Below are 21665 nucleotides of genomic sequence, written 5' to 3'. Positions count from 1 at the left end.
AGTAAGGAAAACAGCACAGCCTTGTATAGTTTTCTGATTATTTTATTAATAAAAAACATTTTTTGCAATAATTTTATTAAAAATGTTATGATTTCCATGCAGTTTAAGGGTACAAGAATATGAAATGAGCACATCCACTTTGATTCTTCAAGAGTTCTGGTGTGTGTATGTGCGAGTACAAACACACTGCTCAGGACAGTTGTGGAGCACAGAAGTGTACACTGGCGAAAATTACTGGATATTAAAAAAAAAAGGTCAGAGTAGTGAATCATTTTGTTCATGATGGGCACCGATGTTCTGTGAACTAAAAGCAAAAAAAAAAAAAAAAATGGAGAGAGTGTGTGTGTGAGAGAGAGAGAAGTCTTTCAGCACAGAATAAATAGTTTCTTATAGCGATATGTAAACTTGGAGACGGCACATTTTCACAGAGTGGCAAACAGACATACACACTCACCGTTGACATTCTGTAAATTTTTTTTTTTTAGTCATTTGTAATGTCCCCTCACTATCATAGATTAATACCTCTACAGAAAAAATGTGTTGTATACATTATATACATTAGAAATAGTCCTTCGTGCTTTTTGGGGTATTGAGGAGGCGCTCTTATTGTTACACATTGTCACGGTCAACACACACTATTCACCTCCCAGAAAGCCTTCGATTGTCCAGGCTTGTGATCTTTTTTGCCCCAATGACTGTCATCCAGTGTTAAACAATTTGTGAGTAACATGACAAAGTGACCAAGAGTTCCAACCAAGACCAACTTGGTTCCAGAGTTTATTGCCTGTAACAAGAAGACACTCCATAAATCAGATTTCAGTGCTGCTTCTTTTTTGTACCTCTGTATCGAGTAAACTGTGTGTTTTCTCAACACACACACACAGACACATGCACACACACAGACACGCTCGATGAGTTCCATTAATATTACATAACACTTCAAAAGAAAATTCAAAAGTAGCCCGGTGGTTTGGTCTTGTACTGATTTCCCCAGAGAATAAACAGAAGTATGTTTTTTTAAATTCACAGTTCTCATCATTACCATGAAGGACACTGACGGACAAATCAAAGTTTGTGATTCTCATGTAAATAATTGTGGTCGGAGCACAGAACTTTTTTTTTTTCCCGTGTTTCAGAGAAACTCAATATTCCTGTGCAGACATTTAATTTTTTTCTTATGATGTCCACCTGCTTTCCTGCTATGACTGCAGTACATCAGTCTCGACAGCCTGGAGCTAATTATTGCCACTTTCATAAATGTGCATTTGTTAGAATTTGGAAAATAAATTCTACAATATATGCATAGGATACCATGCGTGGAACTGAGGAAAAAAATGCAAATTAGAAAATCAGTTCTAAACATTTATTATAATAGAATTAAACCTTTTGGTAATGTACGCAAATTGATTGATAATTACCACTTTGTCACAGATGCAAGTATTATGATGAAACAAATATTGTAACAGAGAAGTTTCAGTATTAATAAGCAAACTAATTGGGTTCAACTGTTAAATGCAAGTGTGTCTAAATGAGCCATGACTGCTAACTGTATTTCCTTCAATCAATAATAATCATGAATAATTCAAAACAATAAGGTAATCTGTAATATGGGTTACTTTATACTGAAGTATTTTTTTTTTCCCCCACTCATACTCAAGTAAAAGGAAAAGCTAATGAGAAAAGTTAAACAACTGAATCACTGGAGCACAGGAAGAGGAATTGTTTTGAGGATTGTGTTTTATTATCAATACTCCTGCGCTCCAGAGATTCACCTCAGGAACCAAACAAACAAATGAACAAAAATTCTAAGAATTATCAGGTGAACATTAGGGAGCCCTTTTACAACCACTTTCACCGAACTAGAGAAAGGAAATAAGAATGTAATAATAACCCAACCCATGGCTTTACTAAACCTCAGCAACTGGACATGATTGACGATCCATATATTATTCAACAGGCTTTTGTGTTTGAGCAAATTTGTCCATTTGAGATAGACATTTACTCTCCGTTATACTAACATTCGTGTTAATCTTGTTCCTTAGAACTCTGGTGAGAAACCAAGTAAATTCCAGGAACCAAACTGTGTGTGTGTGTGTGTGTGTGCATTGTTTAGATTTGTGTGACTTGAAAATAATTAATATCCATGACAAATCTATTACAATACAGCAGTGTGACGGACTCAATGATTCAAGTGCTATATGTCATGACTTTTTTTTTTTTTGGTCTTTTTTTTTTTAACTCATTTTGTGCCTCCTTGGAAAAGAACATTTATTAAAGGGGAACTGAAGTAATTTTTAAACTTGCTTTATTTCTTAATTAACATGTTATTCAATTACATTTTTGGTTTTAGTAACCTTATATCTTGCCTCGTATTGGCAACTAACTGCAATTAAATATTATACTTATCGGCCTAGGCGGCACAGTGGTGTAGTGGTTAGCGCTGTCGCCTCACAGCAAGAAGGTCCGGGTTCGAGCCCCGTGGCCGGCGAGGGCCTTTCTGTGCGGAGTTTGCATGTTCTCCCCGTGTCCGCGTGGGTTTCCTCCGGGTGCTCCGGTTTCCCCCACAGTCCAAAGACATGCAGGTTAGGTTAACTGGTGACTCTAAATTGAGCGTAGGTGTGAATGTGAGTGTGAATGGTTGTCTGTGTCTATGTGTCAGCCCTGTGATGACCTGGCGACTTGTCCAGGGTGTACCCCGCCTTTCACCCGTAGTCAGCTGGGATAGGCTCCAGCTTGCCTGCGACCCTGTAGAACAGGATAAAGCGGCTAGAGATAATGAGATGAGATGAGACTTATCGGCCTATTCGGTTTTTAGCCATGTTGAATGTAGTTCGTTTGGTCCACGACAGGCGTCGCTTATCCGTGCGATCTTCACGAGACTTGTGCGAGACTTTGAAACGTGAAGTGTCAGCCAGGTGTCAGTGCCGCCATTTTGAAAACTGTTTTCCAAACTAAATATTGCACAAAAACGAGTTTAAATGACGATTACTGCCTACTTTTTTTCAAACTTTCCTGATTGCCATAAAAAACAAACAAAACTTCCGGCTTGATTACATCAGCATTCGAAGGAGGGCGCGCGCGTCTTTTGGCAACATTGGCAGATGTTGGTCACTTTGATTTCCGCTGTACATTTTACTTCCGTCCTACGATGTCTCGTACAGGTCTCAGCGAATCTCGTTTACGGCCATTGCTTTGACATATGGACTGATATATTACAGAGCATATTTCAAACACTCATAACTTGCTACAGCAGTGACAAAATAGCGATCAAAAATGCATTCCTATATTTAATAAAATGAGAAATAGAATTTTGATAATAAAAAAAAATTGCCTTCAGTTCTCCTTTAATTAATCTAAACAGTGATGCTGGCAGTATTTTCACAAGCATGTATGAAAATGAAACTCGACGACAGAAGAGCATCCTACAGAGAGAGCGAGAGAGTGTCAGAGGCTGAGGTGCCGTGGCATTATGGAGTTTTTGCTTTCTGTTTAAAGGTCTTTCTCACTGTGATTTGTTATACTGAAGCTCATGAACAGCCTCAACCATTAGCATGTGGTTAGTGTTAACATTCACTGAAAAATAAATTGGGGGGGAAAAGCTGCTTACAGTTTAGTTTTGACTCGAGCACACCAATAAACCAACCCTATTAAAGATGCTCAGGATGTGTTATTTATCAAATAGTTATATTACTCTAACCGATCAGCACTATAGTGTCCATCTGGCTCCAAGTACAAGATCACAGGCACGGCATTCAACAAACGCCAAAAAAAAAGTAAAAATAAACGAAATCCAAGACACCAACGGTGAAATATCTGCAGAAAGGAAACTGTTCTCAAGAATGGTGATACTTAGCTTATTCCAATATTTTGCATTTTGAATACAATTCCTTTGTTGTCTTGAGATAGATTTACAAAAAATATGACAACAGCTAGACACTCTATATCTGTGACACATTTGTGCAAAGTTCACAGCACACAGTTACATTTCTGTAGCAACTATGAGGTATGTTCATTGTTGCTAAGTGCCAGGTAATGTATTTCCCAGTGCCACTTGGGGATGGCGGCAGAAATTCCTCCTGCACCTCAGGCTTGTGATTGAGTCCCCGATGTGAGTGAATGATGTGCAACAGACAGCAGGCTCTCCATCCAGGCCCTGTTTTGGCTCAAGCTACAACAAGGTTGGTGAAGATGTTTCACTTGCTGTGATCAGGAGAAAAATTCTGCTTTGAGGGTTTACACCAATATGGCCAACTCACTTATTTGATCCAGCCATTATTGTGCAGCTAATCTGCTTGATTTCTCCATAAGGATGTGTACATCACTTGTGTGGACTAAGGAGCATTCCATAAAGACACATTTTCACTTAATACTATCTACATCTCTGATGTCATTTCTGTTTGGAGCCATGGATGCATCACATCAAGAGATGACTATTTGGGTGCCAAAGTCTATTTATGGGGCAATGCTTAACCAACAGAGAAATTATCTATCAGCTGTTTGTTTTAGACTATAGGCCCACACACTTTGATAAAATGGAAGACTGGACCTCGGGCTCTTACAGATCTCGTCAGCTTCTATATTTGTTCCTCCTGCACATCTATACGAGTGTTAACACTCATACGGGGTCTTCCAGAGAGCGACTTGTCTGGTCTATCTCGAGACCTCACATGCTTGACGACAGTGTCATTGCCTCTAACTGCTCTTCTGTTTATTGACCAGGTAGCTAGTTCAGGTTGGTGTGATTTTTAGATATTTGCTGCAGATCTACTATCATGATCAATCAACAAAGGACCTTTTCATGGCAAAAGCCCTGGCCACTGGTGTGCTGTGATGTTTGCTTGTTAAGGTTAGCAGAAACTACAGCTGGCTCACTTTCCCCTGAGCCAGTTGTATGAGCAACAACCTAACACATTTCCACACCATGTGTATACCTAATCAGTGCCAGGAAAGCTGCACCAAACTGTTTTTATGTTTGGTATACAGTCATCCTAAGATCTTCAGAGGCCATTTTCTGGAGTGCCCAGCCTTACCTGAATCCTACCTCAAATAATTTTTCCCGGCATGATGACAGCTTGTTCTAGTGTGGACTGTGGTATTTGTTAGAGTGCTGAACAAGACACTTCTGGATGGTCAGTGTTGTGAGCTACTAAAGCCTAATGAGTGGAGAAAAGGTTCAAAAAACAAGGAGATTTGAGAAAACACCCATGGAATTTGATAGGGCTAGCTCAGCTGGCATCCCCTGTTGCATCTGTAGTTGTCTGGGACAGGGAGACCGGTACAGGGAAAGAGTAGGAGGTGAAATGCAGATCTTGGTGGGCACTGTGGATGTGTAAGGATGACTGGATGACCTGATGCCCCCCACCCAGCCCTCCCCCCAAACCCCGCTCACAGCCTGAAAGATCAGTTTTGTTCTGACGTAGACGTAGATAGGAGGAGGGTCATGGATGTATGAACGAGGAGGACCCCCCCCTCCCAGGTCACTCACACACTTCCGTTCATTGCTGATGTGGCTCAGTCTGTTGGATTTCAAACGGAGATCTGTTCCTCAGCGCGCAGAGCTGTGGTAGGACTCACAGGCCAGAGACCATGACCCTGTAGGAGGGGGGCATGTGTCTGTGGCGGGGACTTGAGGCTGGGCTGCTGTTGGGACTGCAGCTGGCATCCACCCCACCTATGGAGGGTAAGTAGGCATGGTGCAGGATGGGCAGCTGCAAAGACAGCCTGCGCTGTATGCTGTGGACAGAGCACATGGAAACCCTGGTGAAATTGATAATCAAAGAGATCATGAAATACATCTCAGAAAAAAATGCACTTCAGATAAACGCTGTAACTCAGAAAGCATGCATTTTGCATTTGGTCATCTGCCAATTTCTATCCTTCAGCCATCTCTCCACTATCATGCAACATCTACCAACCAGGAGGGAGAAGGCTAACACATGCTTTCTCCAAGACATGCAGAGCCATCTACCACATTTTTTCAAACTGCTCCTCATGCTGCAAACTCAGATGAAAGTACTGTTTGCCCTCCTCCGCATACATGAGCTCACAGATGGTCACAATTAGCTAGTGTCTCTGTGATTGGCAGGCGAGTGAGTATGCCATCCCTTCCCCCAGAGAGCATGGCCAAATTTGATCCCTTGTCGCTCCCTTATGTACACTTCTGAATCATATTTATCTTATGTCAAATCAGTTACCAATGTACAGTAGAAAGACCAAACAGGAACTACAGAGCAACTATAAAAACAGAACTGCAGTGTCCTCATATGGACATTCGTTCTTGCACCAAGGAACAAATCAGATGTTCTGCAAAAGCAATCTTGTCCTGTACTTATTTATTTTATAACATAATTTTGCCATTATTTTTTTCTATTCTCTTTATCATGGATCATGAATATCACCATGAGTTATTGACATAAATGTGAACTCAGGGCTACACTGGAATGTGACAAATGACAGTCTTTGAACAGCAGAAATGTTGCAGGTGTAAAATATGTGGCTGTGATCATCAGAAAGCCATTATACACTTTGTGAGTTCACAGCCCCCTAATCCACTGCTCTCCTTCTCCTCATGTCCCCTGACATAAAGTACATTTCATACCTGCATGCAGTGTCAGTTCTCACCCTCTAACCCGAGAGCGGGACATGCTATCACGGTAATTGCATAATCAAAATGCCAGTTACATAAAATAACACAGAAGCACCTCTTTTTGACATGTCTAAGATTTATGATTGACTGAAAGTGCTGTTGGAACAGATTGCGCCTGGCTTTGAAAGATGACGGGCCTCCTTTTGCATGCATACTTAGATAATTTCTCAATATAATAAATAAATATCTATTCATCCATCCATCCATCCATCCATTTTGAGAAAAGTTGTGATATTTTCCAAAATGCAATAAAAGCAAAAATCAGTGATTCATTAATGTGAACCTTTATTTAACTGACAAAAGTACAAAGAAAATATTTTCTATAGTTGTACTGACCAACTTAATTGTATTTTGGAAATACAAACAAAGTTAGAATTCAATGCCTGCAACACACTCAAAAAAAGTTGGGACAGAGGCAAAATAGGACCGAAAGCTTTATAGGATATATTCAAGTAACACCATTTTGGAAGATTCCACAGTAAGCAGGTTAACTGATAACATGATTGGGCATACAGTGGTGCTTGAAAGTTTGTGAACCCTTTAGAATTTTCTATATTTCTGCATAAATGACCTAAAACATCATCAGATTTTCACACAAGTCCTAAAAGTAGATAAAGAGAACCCAGTTAAAGAAATATGAGAAAAATATTATACTTGGTCATTTATTTATTGAGGAAAATTATCCAATATTACATATCTGTGAGTGGCAAAAGTATGTGAACCTTTGCTTTCAGTATCTGATCAGCTGTTGTATGCTGAGATGCTTTTCTGCTCAGCACGGTTGTAAAGAGTTGCTATGAGTTGCTCTATCCTTCCTGGCAGCTCGAACCATCTCATCTCATTATCTGTAGCCGCTTTATCCTGTTCTACAGGGTCGCAGGCAAGCTGGAGCCTATCCCAGCTGACTACGGGCGAAAGGCGGGGTACACCCTGGACAAGTCGCCAGGTCATCACAGGGCTGACACATAGACAACCATTCACACTCACATTCACACCTACGGTCAATTTAGAGTCACCAGTTAACCTAACCTGCATGTCTTTGGACTGTGGGGGAAACCGGAGCACCCAGAGGAAACCCACGCGGACACGGGGAGAACATGCAAACTCCACACAGAAAGGCCCTCGCCGGCCATGGGGCTCGAACTCGGAACCTTCTTGCTGTGAGGCGACAGCGCTAACCACTACACCACCGTGCCACCCCAGCTCGAACCAATCCGGCCATTTTCCTCTGACCTCTCTTATCAACAAGGCGTTTCCAAACACATAACTGTCACTCACTCAATGTTTTTTTTGTACCATTCTGTGTAAACTCTAGAGACTGCTGTGTGTGAAAACCCCAGGAGATCAGCAGTTTCTGAAATACTCAAGCCAGTCTATCTGGCTCAAACCAACACCCATGCCACAGTGAAAGTCACATTTGAGATCACAGTTTTTCCCATTCTGATGTTTGAACATGGCGGCACGGTGGTGTAGTGGTTAGCGCTGTCGCCTCACAGCAAGAAGGTCCGGGTTCGAGCCCCGTGGCCGGCGAGGGCCTTTCTGTGCGGAGTTTGCATGTTCTCCCCGTGTCCGCGTGGGTTTCCTCCGGGTGCTCCGGTTTCCCCCACAGTCCAAAGACATGCAGGTTAGGTTAACTGGTGACTCTAAATTGAGCGTAGGTGTGAATGTGAGCGTGAATGGTTGTCTGTGTGTCAGCCCTGTGATGACCTGGCGACTTGTCCAGGGTGTACCCCGCCTTTCGCCCGTAGTCAGCTGGGATAGGCTCCAGCTTGCCTGCGACCCTGTAGAACAGGATAAAGCGGCTAGAGATAATGAGATGAGATGAGATGTTTGAACATTGAAGTGAACATTAACTGAAGCTCTTGATTTGTATCTGCATGATTTTATGCATTGTGCTGCTGTCAAGGGATTGGCTGATTAGAGAACGGTATAAAACAGCAGGGGTATGGGTGTTCCTAATAAAGTGGCTGGTGAGTGTATATACACTTTGTAGCTCGATGGTACCCGATTCTCAAACTCAGGTCTATGTGGAGGTTTGCATGTACATCTGGGTTTCATCAGGTTCTCTGGTTTCTTCCCATGTCCCAAACCCATGCCAGTATGTGCCAAAAGTTTGGACACCCCTGCTCATTCATATATTTTTCAGTATTTTTGACTATTTTCTAAAAACAAAATATGATTCATTTGGTTTGATACTGCAGTGATTTTTATTTAATATGCTACCACTGAATTATCTTTATACTTTGTATTTTCATACTTTAACGCTGCTCAGAGGAACGTGTCCTCCTTACCTACTTTTGTTTCTTGTACTTATTATTTCAGCATTTCTTTAAAACGGTCACATTTCTTTTTTTGTTCCAAGCCGTCACAATGGCTGTTCCTCCATTATGCATAGTCAAGCACAGCAATGATTATAAACACTTTGTCAGTAAATTCTTAAGTACTTATACAACCCCGATTCCAAAAAAAGTTGGGACAAAGTACAAATTGTAAATAAAAACGGAATGCAATGATGTGGAAGTTTCAAAATTCCATATTTTATTCAGAATAGAACATAGATGACATATCAAATGTTTAAACTGAGAAAATGTATCATTTAAAGAGAAAAATTAGGTGATTTTAAATTTCATGACAACAACACGTCTCAAAAAAGTTGGGACAAGGCCATGTTTACCACTGTGAGACATCCCCTTTTCTCTTTACAACAGTCTGTAAACGTCTGGGGACTGAGGAGACAAGTTGCTCAAGTTTAGGGATAGGAATGTTAACCCATTCTTGTCTAATGTAGGATTCTAGTTGCTCAACTGTCTTAGGTCTTTTTTGTCGTATCTTCCGTTTTATGATGCGCCAAATGTTTTCTATGGGTGAAAGATCTGGACTGCAGGCTGGCCAGTTCAGTACCCGGACCCTTCTTCTACGCAGCCATGATGCTGTAATTGATGCAGTATGTGGTTTGGCATTGTCATGTTGGAAAATGCAAGGTCTTCCCTGAAAGAGACGTCGTCTGGATGGGAGCATATGTTGCTCTAGAACCTGGATATACCTTTCAGCATTGATGGTGTCTTTCCAGATGTGTAAGCTGCCCATGCCACACGCACTAATGCAACCCCATACCATCAGAGATGCAGGCTTCTGAACTGAGCGCTGGTAACAACTTGGGTCGTCCTTCTCCTCTTTAGTCTGAATGACACGGCGTCCCTGATTTCCATAAAGAACTCATCTCATCATCTCTAGCCGCTTTATCCTGTTCTACAGGGTCGCAGGCAAGCTGGAGCCCATCCCAGCTGACTATGGGCGAAAGGCGGGGTACACCCTGGACAAGTCGCCAGGTCATCACAGGGCTGACACATACCGGTAGACACAGACAACCATTCACATTCACACCTACGGTCAATTTAGAGTCACCAGTTAACCTAACCTGCATGTCTTTGGACTGTGGGGGAAACCGGAGCACCCGGAGGAAACCCACGCAGACACGGGGAGAACATGCAAACTCCACACAGAAAGGCCCTCGCCCGCCCCGGGGCTCGAACCCAGGACCTTCTTGCTGTGAGGCGACAGCGCTAACCACTACACCACCGTGCCGCCCCCCATAAAGAACTTCAAATTTTAATTCGTCTGACCACAGAAGAGTTTTCCACTTTGCCACAGTCCATTTTAAATAAGCCTTGGCCCAGAGAAGACGTCTGCGGTTCTGGATCATGTTTAGATACGGCTTCTTCTTTGAACTATAGAGTTTTAGCTGGCAACGGTGGATGGCACGGTGAATTGTGTTCACAGATAATGTTCTCTGGAAATATTCCTGAGCCCATTTTGTGATTTCCAATACAGAAGCATGCCTGTATGTGATGCAGTGCCGTCTAAGGGCCCGAAGATCACGGGCACCCAGTATGGTTTTCCGGCCTTGACCCTTACGCACAGAGATTCTTCCAGATTCTCTGAATCTTTTGATGATATTATGCACTGTAGATGATGATATGTTCAAACTCTTTGCAATTTTACACTGTTGAACTCCTTTCTGATATTGCTCCACTATTTGTCGGCGTAGAATTAGGGGGATTGATGATCCTCTTCCCATCTTTACTTCTGAGAGCCGCTGCCACTCCAAGATGCTCTTTTTATACCCAGTCATGTTAATGACCTCTTGCCAATTGACCTAATGAGCTGCAATTTGGTCCTCCAGCTGTTCCTTTTTTGTACCTTTAACTTTTCCAGCCTCTTATTGCCCCTGTCCCAACTTTTTTGAGATGTGTTGCTGTCATGAAATTTCAAATGAGCCAATATTTGGCATGAAATTTCAAAATGTCTCACTTTCGACATTTGATATGTTGTCTATGTTCTATTGTGAATACAATATCAGTTTTTGAGATTTGTAAATTATTGCATTCCATTTTTATTTACAATTTGTACTTTGTCCCAACTTTTTTTGGAATCGGGGTTGTAATTACTTCTCAATGAATTGTTTTGCGTGGCACATGGAAGTATGATATGTTGGACAGAACAAATGTGATCCCAGCTCGACCACAAAGCTGACTTAAATAGTACACTTTTGTTTTTTGGGGGACTGGGAATATGGGAACAACTTCCTCACAATAACTGAAATGAGTCTGAATAGGGACGTACATTAAGACGATTAGTGTACATGGTTTAGGTTTTCGGGGTGGCACGGTGGTGTAGTGGTTAGCACTGTCGCCTCACAGCAAGAAGGTCCTGGGTTCGAGCCCAGCAGCCGACAAGGGCCTTTTTGTGTGGAGTTTGCATGTTCTCCCCGTGTCCGCGTGGGTTTCCTCCGGGTGCTCCGGTTTCCCCCACAGTCCAAAGACATGCAGGTTAGGTTAACTGGTGACTCTAAATTGATCGTAGGTGTGAATGTGAGTGTGAATGGTTGGTTGTGTGTCTCTATGTATCAGCCCTGCGATGACCTGGCGACTTGTCCAGGGTGTACCCCGCCTTTCGCCCGTAGTCAGCTGGGATAGGCTCCAGCTTGCGACCCTGTACAGGATAAGCGGTTATGGATAATGGATGGGTTTAGGTTTTCACTTAATATCACCATGTTCATGGCATAAAATACATCAGTGGATTAAAATATACTAAATCCAATCCAGTATTGAGCCAGGATTTTGGGCACACAAATATCACCACAAATATTCATCTTTAGTAACCACTTTATCCTAGTCAGGGTCACTGAGAATCAAGAGCCTATTCCAGGAACGATGGGACGACAGTATATCACAGTGCACCATGTGCACATATTCACACACTCATTAATATCTAGTGGCAGTGTAACATTGCCAATCCACCCTACCACCATATTTTGGGAGGTAAGAAGAAACCAAGGAACTCCAAGCCCACACAGATACGGGCAGAACATAGTACCAAACAGTGGCGAACTGTTACTGTTAGAGCTGGGACTTCAGCTCAGCAAAACCTTAGCCAGACACACCAAAAAAGCAATAGGGCAACGGATTTTACAAGGGATTAGCAGCAGATTGCCAGGTCGCTTCGTTGTGTGTAGGTGTCAGTGTTGATTTTAAAAGTAAGTAAATTACAGAGGGAAATGAATACTTAAGTCTGAGTGAAAAATACTGTAGTGAGCGTGTGTGGAAGAACAGTCTGGAGCCAGAAATCTTAGTTTCTCAGTCGTTAGCCTGTGCTACTTGCTCTCGATAGCACTGGCTTGACTGCTTTATTAGCATTTGCTAACACTACTGATGAATGCTACACCGGCTGGAATGCTGCGCTGACGGCGCCGACTCGCGGTTAAGCTCGCGTTGGCCTTCAAGAAGTCCTAGGGTGATAAATTTTTGGTCCCTCCCACTATAAATCAAAATCTGATGGGTTAATTCATCTGTCACTTCCTACATAAACATACACTGCCATAGCCTTCTGTCCCAGCAATGAAGTCCTAATCAATTACCCCTTTTCCACCAAATCAGTTCCAGGGCTGGTTCGGGGCCAGCGCTGGTGCTGGTTCACAACTTGTTCAACTTGCGAGCCAGCTGAGAACCAGTTTGCTTTTCCATAGCTCGCGGTGCTAAGGGAAGCCACGTCATTACATCGCTGTATACGTCAGTTACGTCGCTACGTTTGCATAAACCTTGGCGCGAATATCGAAGCAAAAACAACACAGAAGAAGCAGCAGCAGCAACAACAACAACAATAATAATGGATGACTTCGCGTTTGTACAGCTGCTGCTTCTTGTCGCTTAAAAATGGCGATCTTTCGCGGTCTTGTTATTGTTGTTGGTCTTAACAACTCCGCCCCCCCGCTGACATAAGCGGTTCTTTCCTCTGGCCCAGCAGAGTGTTGGTGCTAGCCTGGAACCAGTTTTTCTGGCCCAGAGCCAGTTCTTTGTCAGTGGAAACAGAAAACCCGGTTCCAAACTAAGCACTGGCCTCAAACCAGCCCTGGAACTGATTTGGTGGAAAAGGGGCAAATGAGTGAGCCGGCTCTAAACTCTTCTCCGCCTCAAGACAAAAAAAAATCTCACTGGATAACTCTATTTTAATGTTTTCAGGACAGTAACACTTTCATTTCTGAAGGAAATTTGATTGAAAATGAGGCCAAATTAAATTAGAAGAGAATAATTATAATGAAATTCAGAAATAATGAAAACAAAGAATGAAAGAAATTTGAAACACTATGTTTGGACCTTCTCTGAAGGACTAGAAGGCCCTGATGGTTCCCCTCTGGTATAAAAAAAAAAAAAAAATTCTATTTTGATCCAGTAAAAGTGACCAGACAGAAAACCTGTGAGTTAAAATATAGCAATTACGTGTTAGTGTTTAGAAGTCAAAAACAGCCTGAAAGTGTAAGTATGGGAGACGTGCGTGTGAATATGTTGATGAAAAGGTGAGCACAGTGTGAACTCGGCTCTGGGAATAGCTGTGAGTATTCCTCTCCTGCTCTTCTGTCTATTTTCAGGCCTCACTGCCTCCATCGCTTGTTGTAAATCATAGATTATACAACCGATTTCTGTCTTCTCTTTGCTCCTCTCTTGCTCGCTCTCTTGTTCTTGTTCCTTCCCTCTCTGGTTTAATTTCGGCATAAAATTGTTTCATTCCTTTCTAAAACACAAAGAATTGCGCTTATTATCTGAATGGGGCACTTAAATCACTCACTGTTCTGGTGAGTTTATGTCCTCGAGTGGGCCTCTGCTTATTCTAGAAGGATCCATGGAGCCCCTCAGTGCTTGTGGTTTCTGCTCCAGATGATTCTTCAGAACAGTTTTCTCACCATCTGCGGAAAATGAATGAAAGACAGGACACAATTTTTATCATGTTATTATTCCATGTAATTCTTATTTACATTGCTCTTGAAATGTCTCATGATTCCTTTAAGCCAAAATATATTGAAACTCTGATTATATTTAAGGGGAGAAAACTTATGTGCAATGGAGCTGATGATATAAAATTGAATAATACAAATGTATTAAAATGAGAAACAAACCATAAACTTGCTGAATCTAAATGAATAAATCATGCCGCCAATTACTGTTCATAATCTGAATGAATAATGTATGAATGATGAATAATGACAGATCAGTACTGTATTATTATACATACAAGACACTTTTTCGATGGAATAAAAACGTGTTTTTCATTCACTTCTAGCGGGTTTCGTTCATTTGGTTTGATAGCATGCAATATTATTAGCATATTGCTTCTCTTACATGTATTATGTCACGCTACCCAATGGAGAATAAATATAGTTTACGATATTGCATGGTTTCAAGACAACATAACGTCACACATCGGAGATGTTAAACTTCCATGCTACCGAGCGACTGTGACAATTTGTAAACCAACATGGCTGTCAGGTTTGCTTCGTTAAATACAGAAAATTTTGAAAGACACATTGAACACCCAAAAGAAATGTGTATGTATAATAATAATATTGGCTGGCTTTTTTTTCATGGTATATCAGATATATTCCATTCAGCTAGCATGATACTGAACTCAACATATCTGATATACCACTCAATGCCAGCTAATATTATTTAAATATTTCCAGGTAAAAGAAACATACTAAAGCTATAAAACATGCCCCATCATGGTACCATCCTAGTGAAAAAGAAAAATACAGATTACTGACTTTATGTCCAAGAGTGACAGACCCCTGGCTGCAAAAGAAGTACATTTGTTTGTACTGCGATAAGCTCCTCCCACCTTTGCCGTCTGTGAAGTTGCGTATGCTCAGGATGTTGTTGACGTCCTGGTAGTGGTTCTGTTTGATATAAGGGGTCTTCTCTGGCGTGTCCTGAAGCTGCATGGTCACCTCCTCTAATTCCTTATCCAACTAAACACAAAAATAACCCATAATCCAATGACTCATTGTTGACATCTTTGGATGTTAGATGTTCAACAGCAGGGTGGAGCAGTGCAAGTGTTTGTTGGACATATGTCCTACCTCTGTGATCCTCATCCTGAGGCGATGGTTGTCTGCTTGCAGGCCATCCAGGCGGGATGTGTTGGTCTGGTTAACACTGGTCACCGATGTAGATGTCTTTGAGTCTTCCTTTTTCTGATTCTGGGTGAACTTCAGCCGTCGGTTCTGGGTGGCCGCATCTGGGTTTGTCCTCATTGTGATAAGCTGGAGAGACAGAAAGGCCGAAAGGAAAGATTTGCCTTCCATTGTGTTATGTGAGCTGAAAGCTAGTTAAAGCACATAAAAGCCACCATTAGAAACTTGTGTTTTCCAGTACAGCTGTCTTATTTAGCTTAAAGCCAAAACATTAGAGATTTTTACAGCACCGTTTACAGATCCAGATGTTTCTTTTAGTGCATTGGAATTTAAGAGCAGTGCTGCCTCTAGTTCTGTTGTTCTGAAAATTGTGCCTTTTAAGGATCAGATGTTTTTCGTCCACTCTAGTAAATGGCATGCAGTTGAACTTATCATGGTGGAACAACTAAGGTTTCGGAGTTTCTCACCTTTGGCACAAACACCAAGCAGAGCGTGATAGTGCTGCAGAAAATAATGACCAGGGCTACAATGCAGAACTGCACGTTTGGCTGGTCCCGCGTCAAGAAGGACACAGCTGCGCCGATGATGCACATGATTCCCACGTTGTACACACTCATCCCAATGTACTTGCTGTCGTTCAGAGCAGGGATGCTGACATTCCTTGTCTCCCAGGCCAGGAAACAACCAAACAGCTACAACAATATGGAACAGAATACGAGAGATTAAGTTGCCATCTCAGAGCTGAACACTGCAGTCATTTTTGATCGTGTTCTTGCTTTGATTGTATCTAATGCTGCTTTGATGGTTCTGCTCAGCATAAGTGCCAGAGTTTATCAAATCAAGAGCACTGCTCATGGCTATTAGCAGCAATTTAACAAACACATCACTAGATACAAGTACAGCATTGCACTGAGATGTGCTTGTTGCTAAAAGACACTGCAGATGCTTGCAATAAGAAGCACTTAACACATAACATAATGATTACTTCCTGCCTGATACTTGTTTTTATGTTCAGCAAATGATTTGTTTTGACATGGGATTGACAAATACATCGTTAAATACTCACCTAGGACAACCTGTCATTGATTCCCTTCCAGACAAATCCCCAATGAATACATTATGTTAAACACGTGTCTGAGTGATGATGTATTACAGATATGCTCTAAGACACAGGAAGACAAATAGATATACACCAAGGTTCCAGGCTATTCGCTATGTAGTACCACCGATATAGCATACGCTTCAATTTACATTGTCTTTTGTTGCATCTGCATGAACTTTGTCAGTGCTAAGGCCAGTTTTAAGGTGATGATACATGGGGCAACTTTTTGGGCAATTGCGCTTTGGCGCTTTCCCATTGAGACTGGGCAACATAATTTCTATCGGAACGATTTTGATCGTTTTGGGCAACTTTTTAAGATCAACCAATCAGAGTGCTAGCAGCGAATCACATGACCACCTGAGAGCTTTGGAAATTTTTAACAAATATGGCGACATCTCAATGACAGTGGAGCGAAGAAAAAGAGAGACAACTTCTATCTTTTTATGCCGGTAAGTTGTTATGCGTAAACCCAAAGTGGTGAATTTACCTCCTCAAATGCTTAGAAAACCAACAGACATCTATTTTTATGTGCTCAGGTTGTAATTAAGACATCGATTTTTTTTCAGCTAAGTGTCAGCTGCTGTTAGCTAACCACCGCGCCATAGAGATTGAATGGGATTTAGCTAACTAGCAGTGGTTTTTGCTGACATAGTTAGCTGAAAGTTGTCGCTAGCTATGGAGGGATAACGTTAGCTCTCTTGCCTCAAGTTAAAAGTGATGGGCAGCTCATGATTTTTTTTTTTTTGAGTTGTAACAGAGATTGTCTAACTTTATTGTCTGATCTAATTCACACACAGAGCACGACTACTTGTGGAACCCAATGGCGAAACAGTACAAATTTCAGGATCTAAAAAAGAAAGCCTTTCAGGGACTCTGTCACCCCATTTTCCTCCTCAGCAGCCATCTCCTGCTCCACGTCCTTTTTTCTTTTTTGCTGAGATGAGAATTAAACAATTATGTTTTTGTCAGTTATTAGTTACAACATATGTGACTGAGGCTAGTTACATTTTAAAGGGATTTAAAATGTGTTTAATATAAACAGAATAATATGGTTATTTTGACTTATAAATGTTAAAATAATGGCTAAATATCTTTTGAGCAGAATATTTATTCAGTTTTGTTCCAGAAGTCATACTTGAGTGAAATAAAGGCTGAAGCCAAGACAAAAGTGACAGCTGCAAATGTTTCAGTGTCCATCTTTACAGTGTCAGTCTCCCTGGCAATAGATTTACTCTTATCTGATTGTCTGTTGCCCGAAAAGCTGCCCTGTGTATCATCACCTTTAGTCTCGAGGCGAGTATACCACATACTGGTGTTTTCTTAGTCTCAAGCCCTTTTTTGTCTCAATCCTAATATGCACTTGACCTATAAACTTCAGACACATCATCTACTTCTTCTGGCTGTTCCCATTAGGGGTCTCCATAGCAGATAATGTCCCTCCATCTCCTCCTGTCCTCCATATCTTTTTCTGTAGCACCAAGCATCCTCATGTCCTCCTTCACCACATCCATTAATCTCATCTTTGGTCTTCCCCTTTTCCTTCTCCCTGGCAACTCTATCTCCAGCATTCTTTTCCCAATATACCCTGGATCTCTCCTCAGTACGTGTCCAAACCATCTTAATCTGACCTCTCTCACTTTGTCTCCAAGCTGTCCTACATGTGTTGTCCCTTTAATATTCTCATTTCTAATCCTGTCCAACTTTGTCACTCCGAATGAAAATCTCAGCATCTTCAACTCTGTTACCTCCAGTTCAGCCTCCTGTCTTATCTCAGTCACAAATAAACCTCAGACACATATGATCTATATATTGATTTTATCAATATCATATTTAATGATTTTAATCATTTATGATCTATTTAATGACTTTTCATGACAGTTCATTTTCATCTTCAGTAAAACCTTTATCCAGTTCAGGGTTGTGGTGGATCTGGAGCCAATTACAGGAACACTGGGCACAAGGCAGACGTACACCCTGGATGGGACATCCATCCATCCATCCATCTATCTATCTATCCATCTATCACAGAGTGCTACACACATTCACACATTCACTAACACCTACAGTAGGAGCAAATTAGAGTTGTCGATCCACCTACCAGCATGTTTTGGAATGTGGAAGGAAACCAAAGAACTCAAAGTACATGGGGAGAACGTATACAAAACCTCAGCACTGACAGTATCCAGAGCTCAGGATCGAACCGGGGACCCTGGAGCTGTGAGGTGGCAATGCTACCCATTGCAACATTGTGCTGCTTAGTTTTCATTATAGTTTTTCTAAAACCAAATCAGTGTGGCAGTGTTAACATGTTTATCTGTACTATGGTTTGGATTTGTAAACCGTAAAGAGTTTTTTAGTGAATGCCACATCAATCACCTACAGAGATAAGTCATACTCTAACTAAGTAGCTAACTGCTAACTAGCTAGCCAACTTACAATAACAGAAAAGTAAAATTGTCATTCCTAAATACTGACACGGATTTAAGGTGTGTGGATTTAAGGGCGTGCCCCCCGTCCAAAAAAATATTTTTAGTACATGGCTATTTGGAATTGTGACTTGATTGTATTGCAGATACTGTTTTTAATTAATAAGGTTAAAAATAAATTGGATTGAGCTAAAGAGTTTATGGTATACATTTATATTTAATAGTAGGTTCAAGCTTAGGTTTCTTCGCTTGTAACATGAATGCAGTGAAAAGCAAGCAAGCAGTGATGGATTTTAACAGGGCGTGGGAACTTCATGCATCGACATAACAACATACTGTATTCCCGGACTGCACTGTAGACTACATGTAAAGGGTGTGCACCATCCTTTTATGTTTATGGTATCATTAACATGCATGTTTACAAGCCAAAATGATAAGATGCTGAAGCAGGCTTACTGTGTACACACATAGGTCGGCTGTCCGGCTACTGCTCGTATTCATTAATAGGGTATCCCTGTACTCACTATACCCTGTGTATGTACATGGTACATGTGCTGGTTTGGGGGTGAGCCTCACTTTGATTTTTACAACAGCGGCTGGATAGGTCTGTGAGAGATGTTGATTTTTGCAACGGTTCTGAAAAAATCTGCTTGAAATCTCCTGAGTCTTGGGAACTTATGGCCCTTTTCCACTACCCTTTTTCAGCTCACTTCAGCCCGACACGGCTCGCGTTTCGACTACCTCAGAGCAGCACGACTCAGCTCGCTTCAGCCCTGCTTTGCACCCAGAACTCGTACGGTTTTGGAGTAGGGCTGAAGCGAGCCAAACCGAGCTGAGTGGGGCTAGGGGCATGAGGAGACACTCCCCTGTGCACTGATTGGTGAGGAGGAGTGTCCTCACACGCCCACACACGCCCCGCGAGCACGCTGGGATCTGTAAACACCGTAAACCCGGAAGAATAATAATTAGGAATTACGAGAATTTCTGAAGCCTTATGCGCCTCGCCTCATCTATACGCTCTTGCCAGTATCTGTTGGCGTTGTCGGTGACAACAAGCCACAGCACCAAGACCAGCAACACTAACGACTCTATGTCCTCCATGTTTATTGTTTACTATCCGGATCGTGAGACTACCACTTAAAAGATCACTGATGTCACTGTTTGTGCCGCCTAATGACATCACGTGACGCCCACCCACTTTCGCTAACTCCACCCAATGTGTCCACCCACTTCCAGCCAGCACGGTTCAGCGCGGTTGTAGTCGAAATGCAACTCCAACAGCCCCACTCAGCTTGACTCAGCCCAACTCAGCCACGTTGGTAGTGGAAAAGCGGCATAAGACTTATTATAGGACTTGTTCACATGCAACTCACACACTCATTGTTTCGTTATCTCAGTCTATTAGACTCAGGAGCTCAGATTGCAGTTCCTGACTTTGTATTATAGACATGCAACTCTTGCAGTCTTTGTTTATCGTTATCTCGGTATTAAGCTCTGTCTTAAGTGGCCACTGACATTCCGTCAGTTTCCCTGGGTATATTCACTGTCTTATACGTACATTGAATGTCCTGAGCAGGAGCTCAGATTGCAGTTGCTAAAATAATGATAATTTATTGATATAAGGTGTTTTGTGGTCAGTGTACTACACTGTAGTGTGTCATGTGGTAATGCATTATAGGACAATACAACTTTCATAAATATTACCATATATCAGTTGTAATTATGTTCTACACATATACCTGCAACTCTGACAATATCATTTTCAGTGACTAATAAAATGGTTTTGAAAGTTCCTACTTTTAAAACATTTTTGATATGGTAATTTTCTTTCAGCGATTTCATTTACAACATGTCTCTGACAGCTCAAAATGCATCTCCAAGCATTTAAAAACTGCAGAGTTTCCGGGAGGCGGCACGGTGGTGTAGTGGTTAGCACTGTCACCTCACAGCAAGAAGGTCCTGGGTTTGAGCCCAGCGGCTGACGAGGGCCTTTCTGTGCGGAGTTTGCATGTTCTCCCCATGTCTGTGTGGGTTTCCTCCGGGTGCTCCGGTTTCCCCCACAGTCCAAAGACATGCAGGTTAGGTTAACTGGTGACTCTAAATTGACCGTAGGTGTGAATGTGAGTGTGAGTGGTTGTGTCTATGTGTCAGCCCTATGACCTGGAGACTTGTCCAGGGTGTACCCTGCCTCTCGCCCATAGTCAGCTGGGATAGGCTCCAGCTTGCTTGCGACCCTACACAGGATAAGCGGCTACAGATAATGGATGGATAGATGGAGTTTCCGGGGGACTCTGGTGGTCCCCGGACCCCTGGCCTTACTGGGTTGACACCCCTCCCTTCCCATTTTCCTGGATCCACCCTGAAATGGTTAACATTTTAGCTAGCTAACGTTAGTGCTCCTTGGTTGACATTTGCATTCTAGCCAGTTAGCTATGTTTTCGACAGTGCTAGCTAACTTTAGCTTGTTTTTATTCCCAACAATGCTATTCTTCTGTCATGGCCCTTTAGCTCCAACATAGCCGCAAAGTGCAAGCTGGAAGACACATCAATCCTGGTATCCATACTCTTGACTGAGATGGTCTTGGCTATAAGATGATCTTGACTATAACTGAGATGAGATGATCTTGGCCATAACTCTGTTGTGTAGTTAATTAGACAGTTCTGCCTGAGGCTCCAGACAGCACAGTCTGGAAGATGAACTGATTCTGACTTAATTTAATAACTTTAAAGGCAGATTTAATAACACCTGTCCAACTTTTCTGAGAAATCTATAATTAAGGCACGTTTAAACTTAATTACACAAAGCTGTTAATTTAGCAGAGCCATCTGGTTCAACACCCTGCATAAGACTGAAATCACTGACAGGCAAGTGTGTGTATGTGTTTGTATAGGAGAAGGGCGATGGAAGAACATTCCTGTTCAGTCAGTGATGATAGGCTCAGTTACGACCCCACAGCAGTAAAACACGATAGGGAAAACGCTAATGCTCTCTCTCTCTTTTTCTCTCTCTCACACACACACACACAC

At 41.9% G+C, this 21665-nt stretch overlaps 1 protein-coding gene across 1 annotated transcript in view; it reads right to left on the bottom strand.

The window, feature by feature from the left end:
* Positions 1–5570: 5570 nt before the first annotated feature.
* The window catches only part of gabbr2 (gamma-aminobutyric acid (GABA) B receptor, 2), a 428647-nt gene continuing 412552 nt past the window's right edge, over positions 5571–21665 (bottom strand). Inside the window, exons 15-19 of the mRNA XM_060942775.1 lie at positions 15578–15802; positions 15057–15239; positions 14816–14945; positions 13769–13886; positions 5571–5733 (exon numbers count right to left, since the gene is read on the bottom strand). Coding sequence (XP_060798758.1) covers positions 5571–5733; positions 13769–13886; positions 14816–14945; positions 15057–15239; positions 15578–15802 — 819 coding nt within the window. The remainder of the gene's footprint in view (positions 5734–13768; positions 13887–14815; positions 14946–15056; positions 15240–15577; positions 15803–21665) is intronic.

The sequence above is a fragment of the Neoarius graeffei genome, chromosome 16, assembly GCF_027579695.1.
Source record: "Neoarius graeffei isolate fNeoGra1 chromosome 16, fNeoGra1.pri, whole genome shotgun sequence".
Lineage (NCBI taxonomy): Eukaryota > Metazoa > Chordata > Actinopteri > Siluriformes > Ariidae > Neoarius > Neoarius graeffei.
Note: the sequence above shows the minus strand (reverse complement) of the source record. Positions and strands in the feature narration are given on the sequence as shown.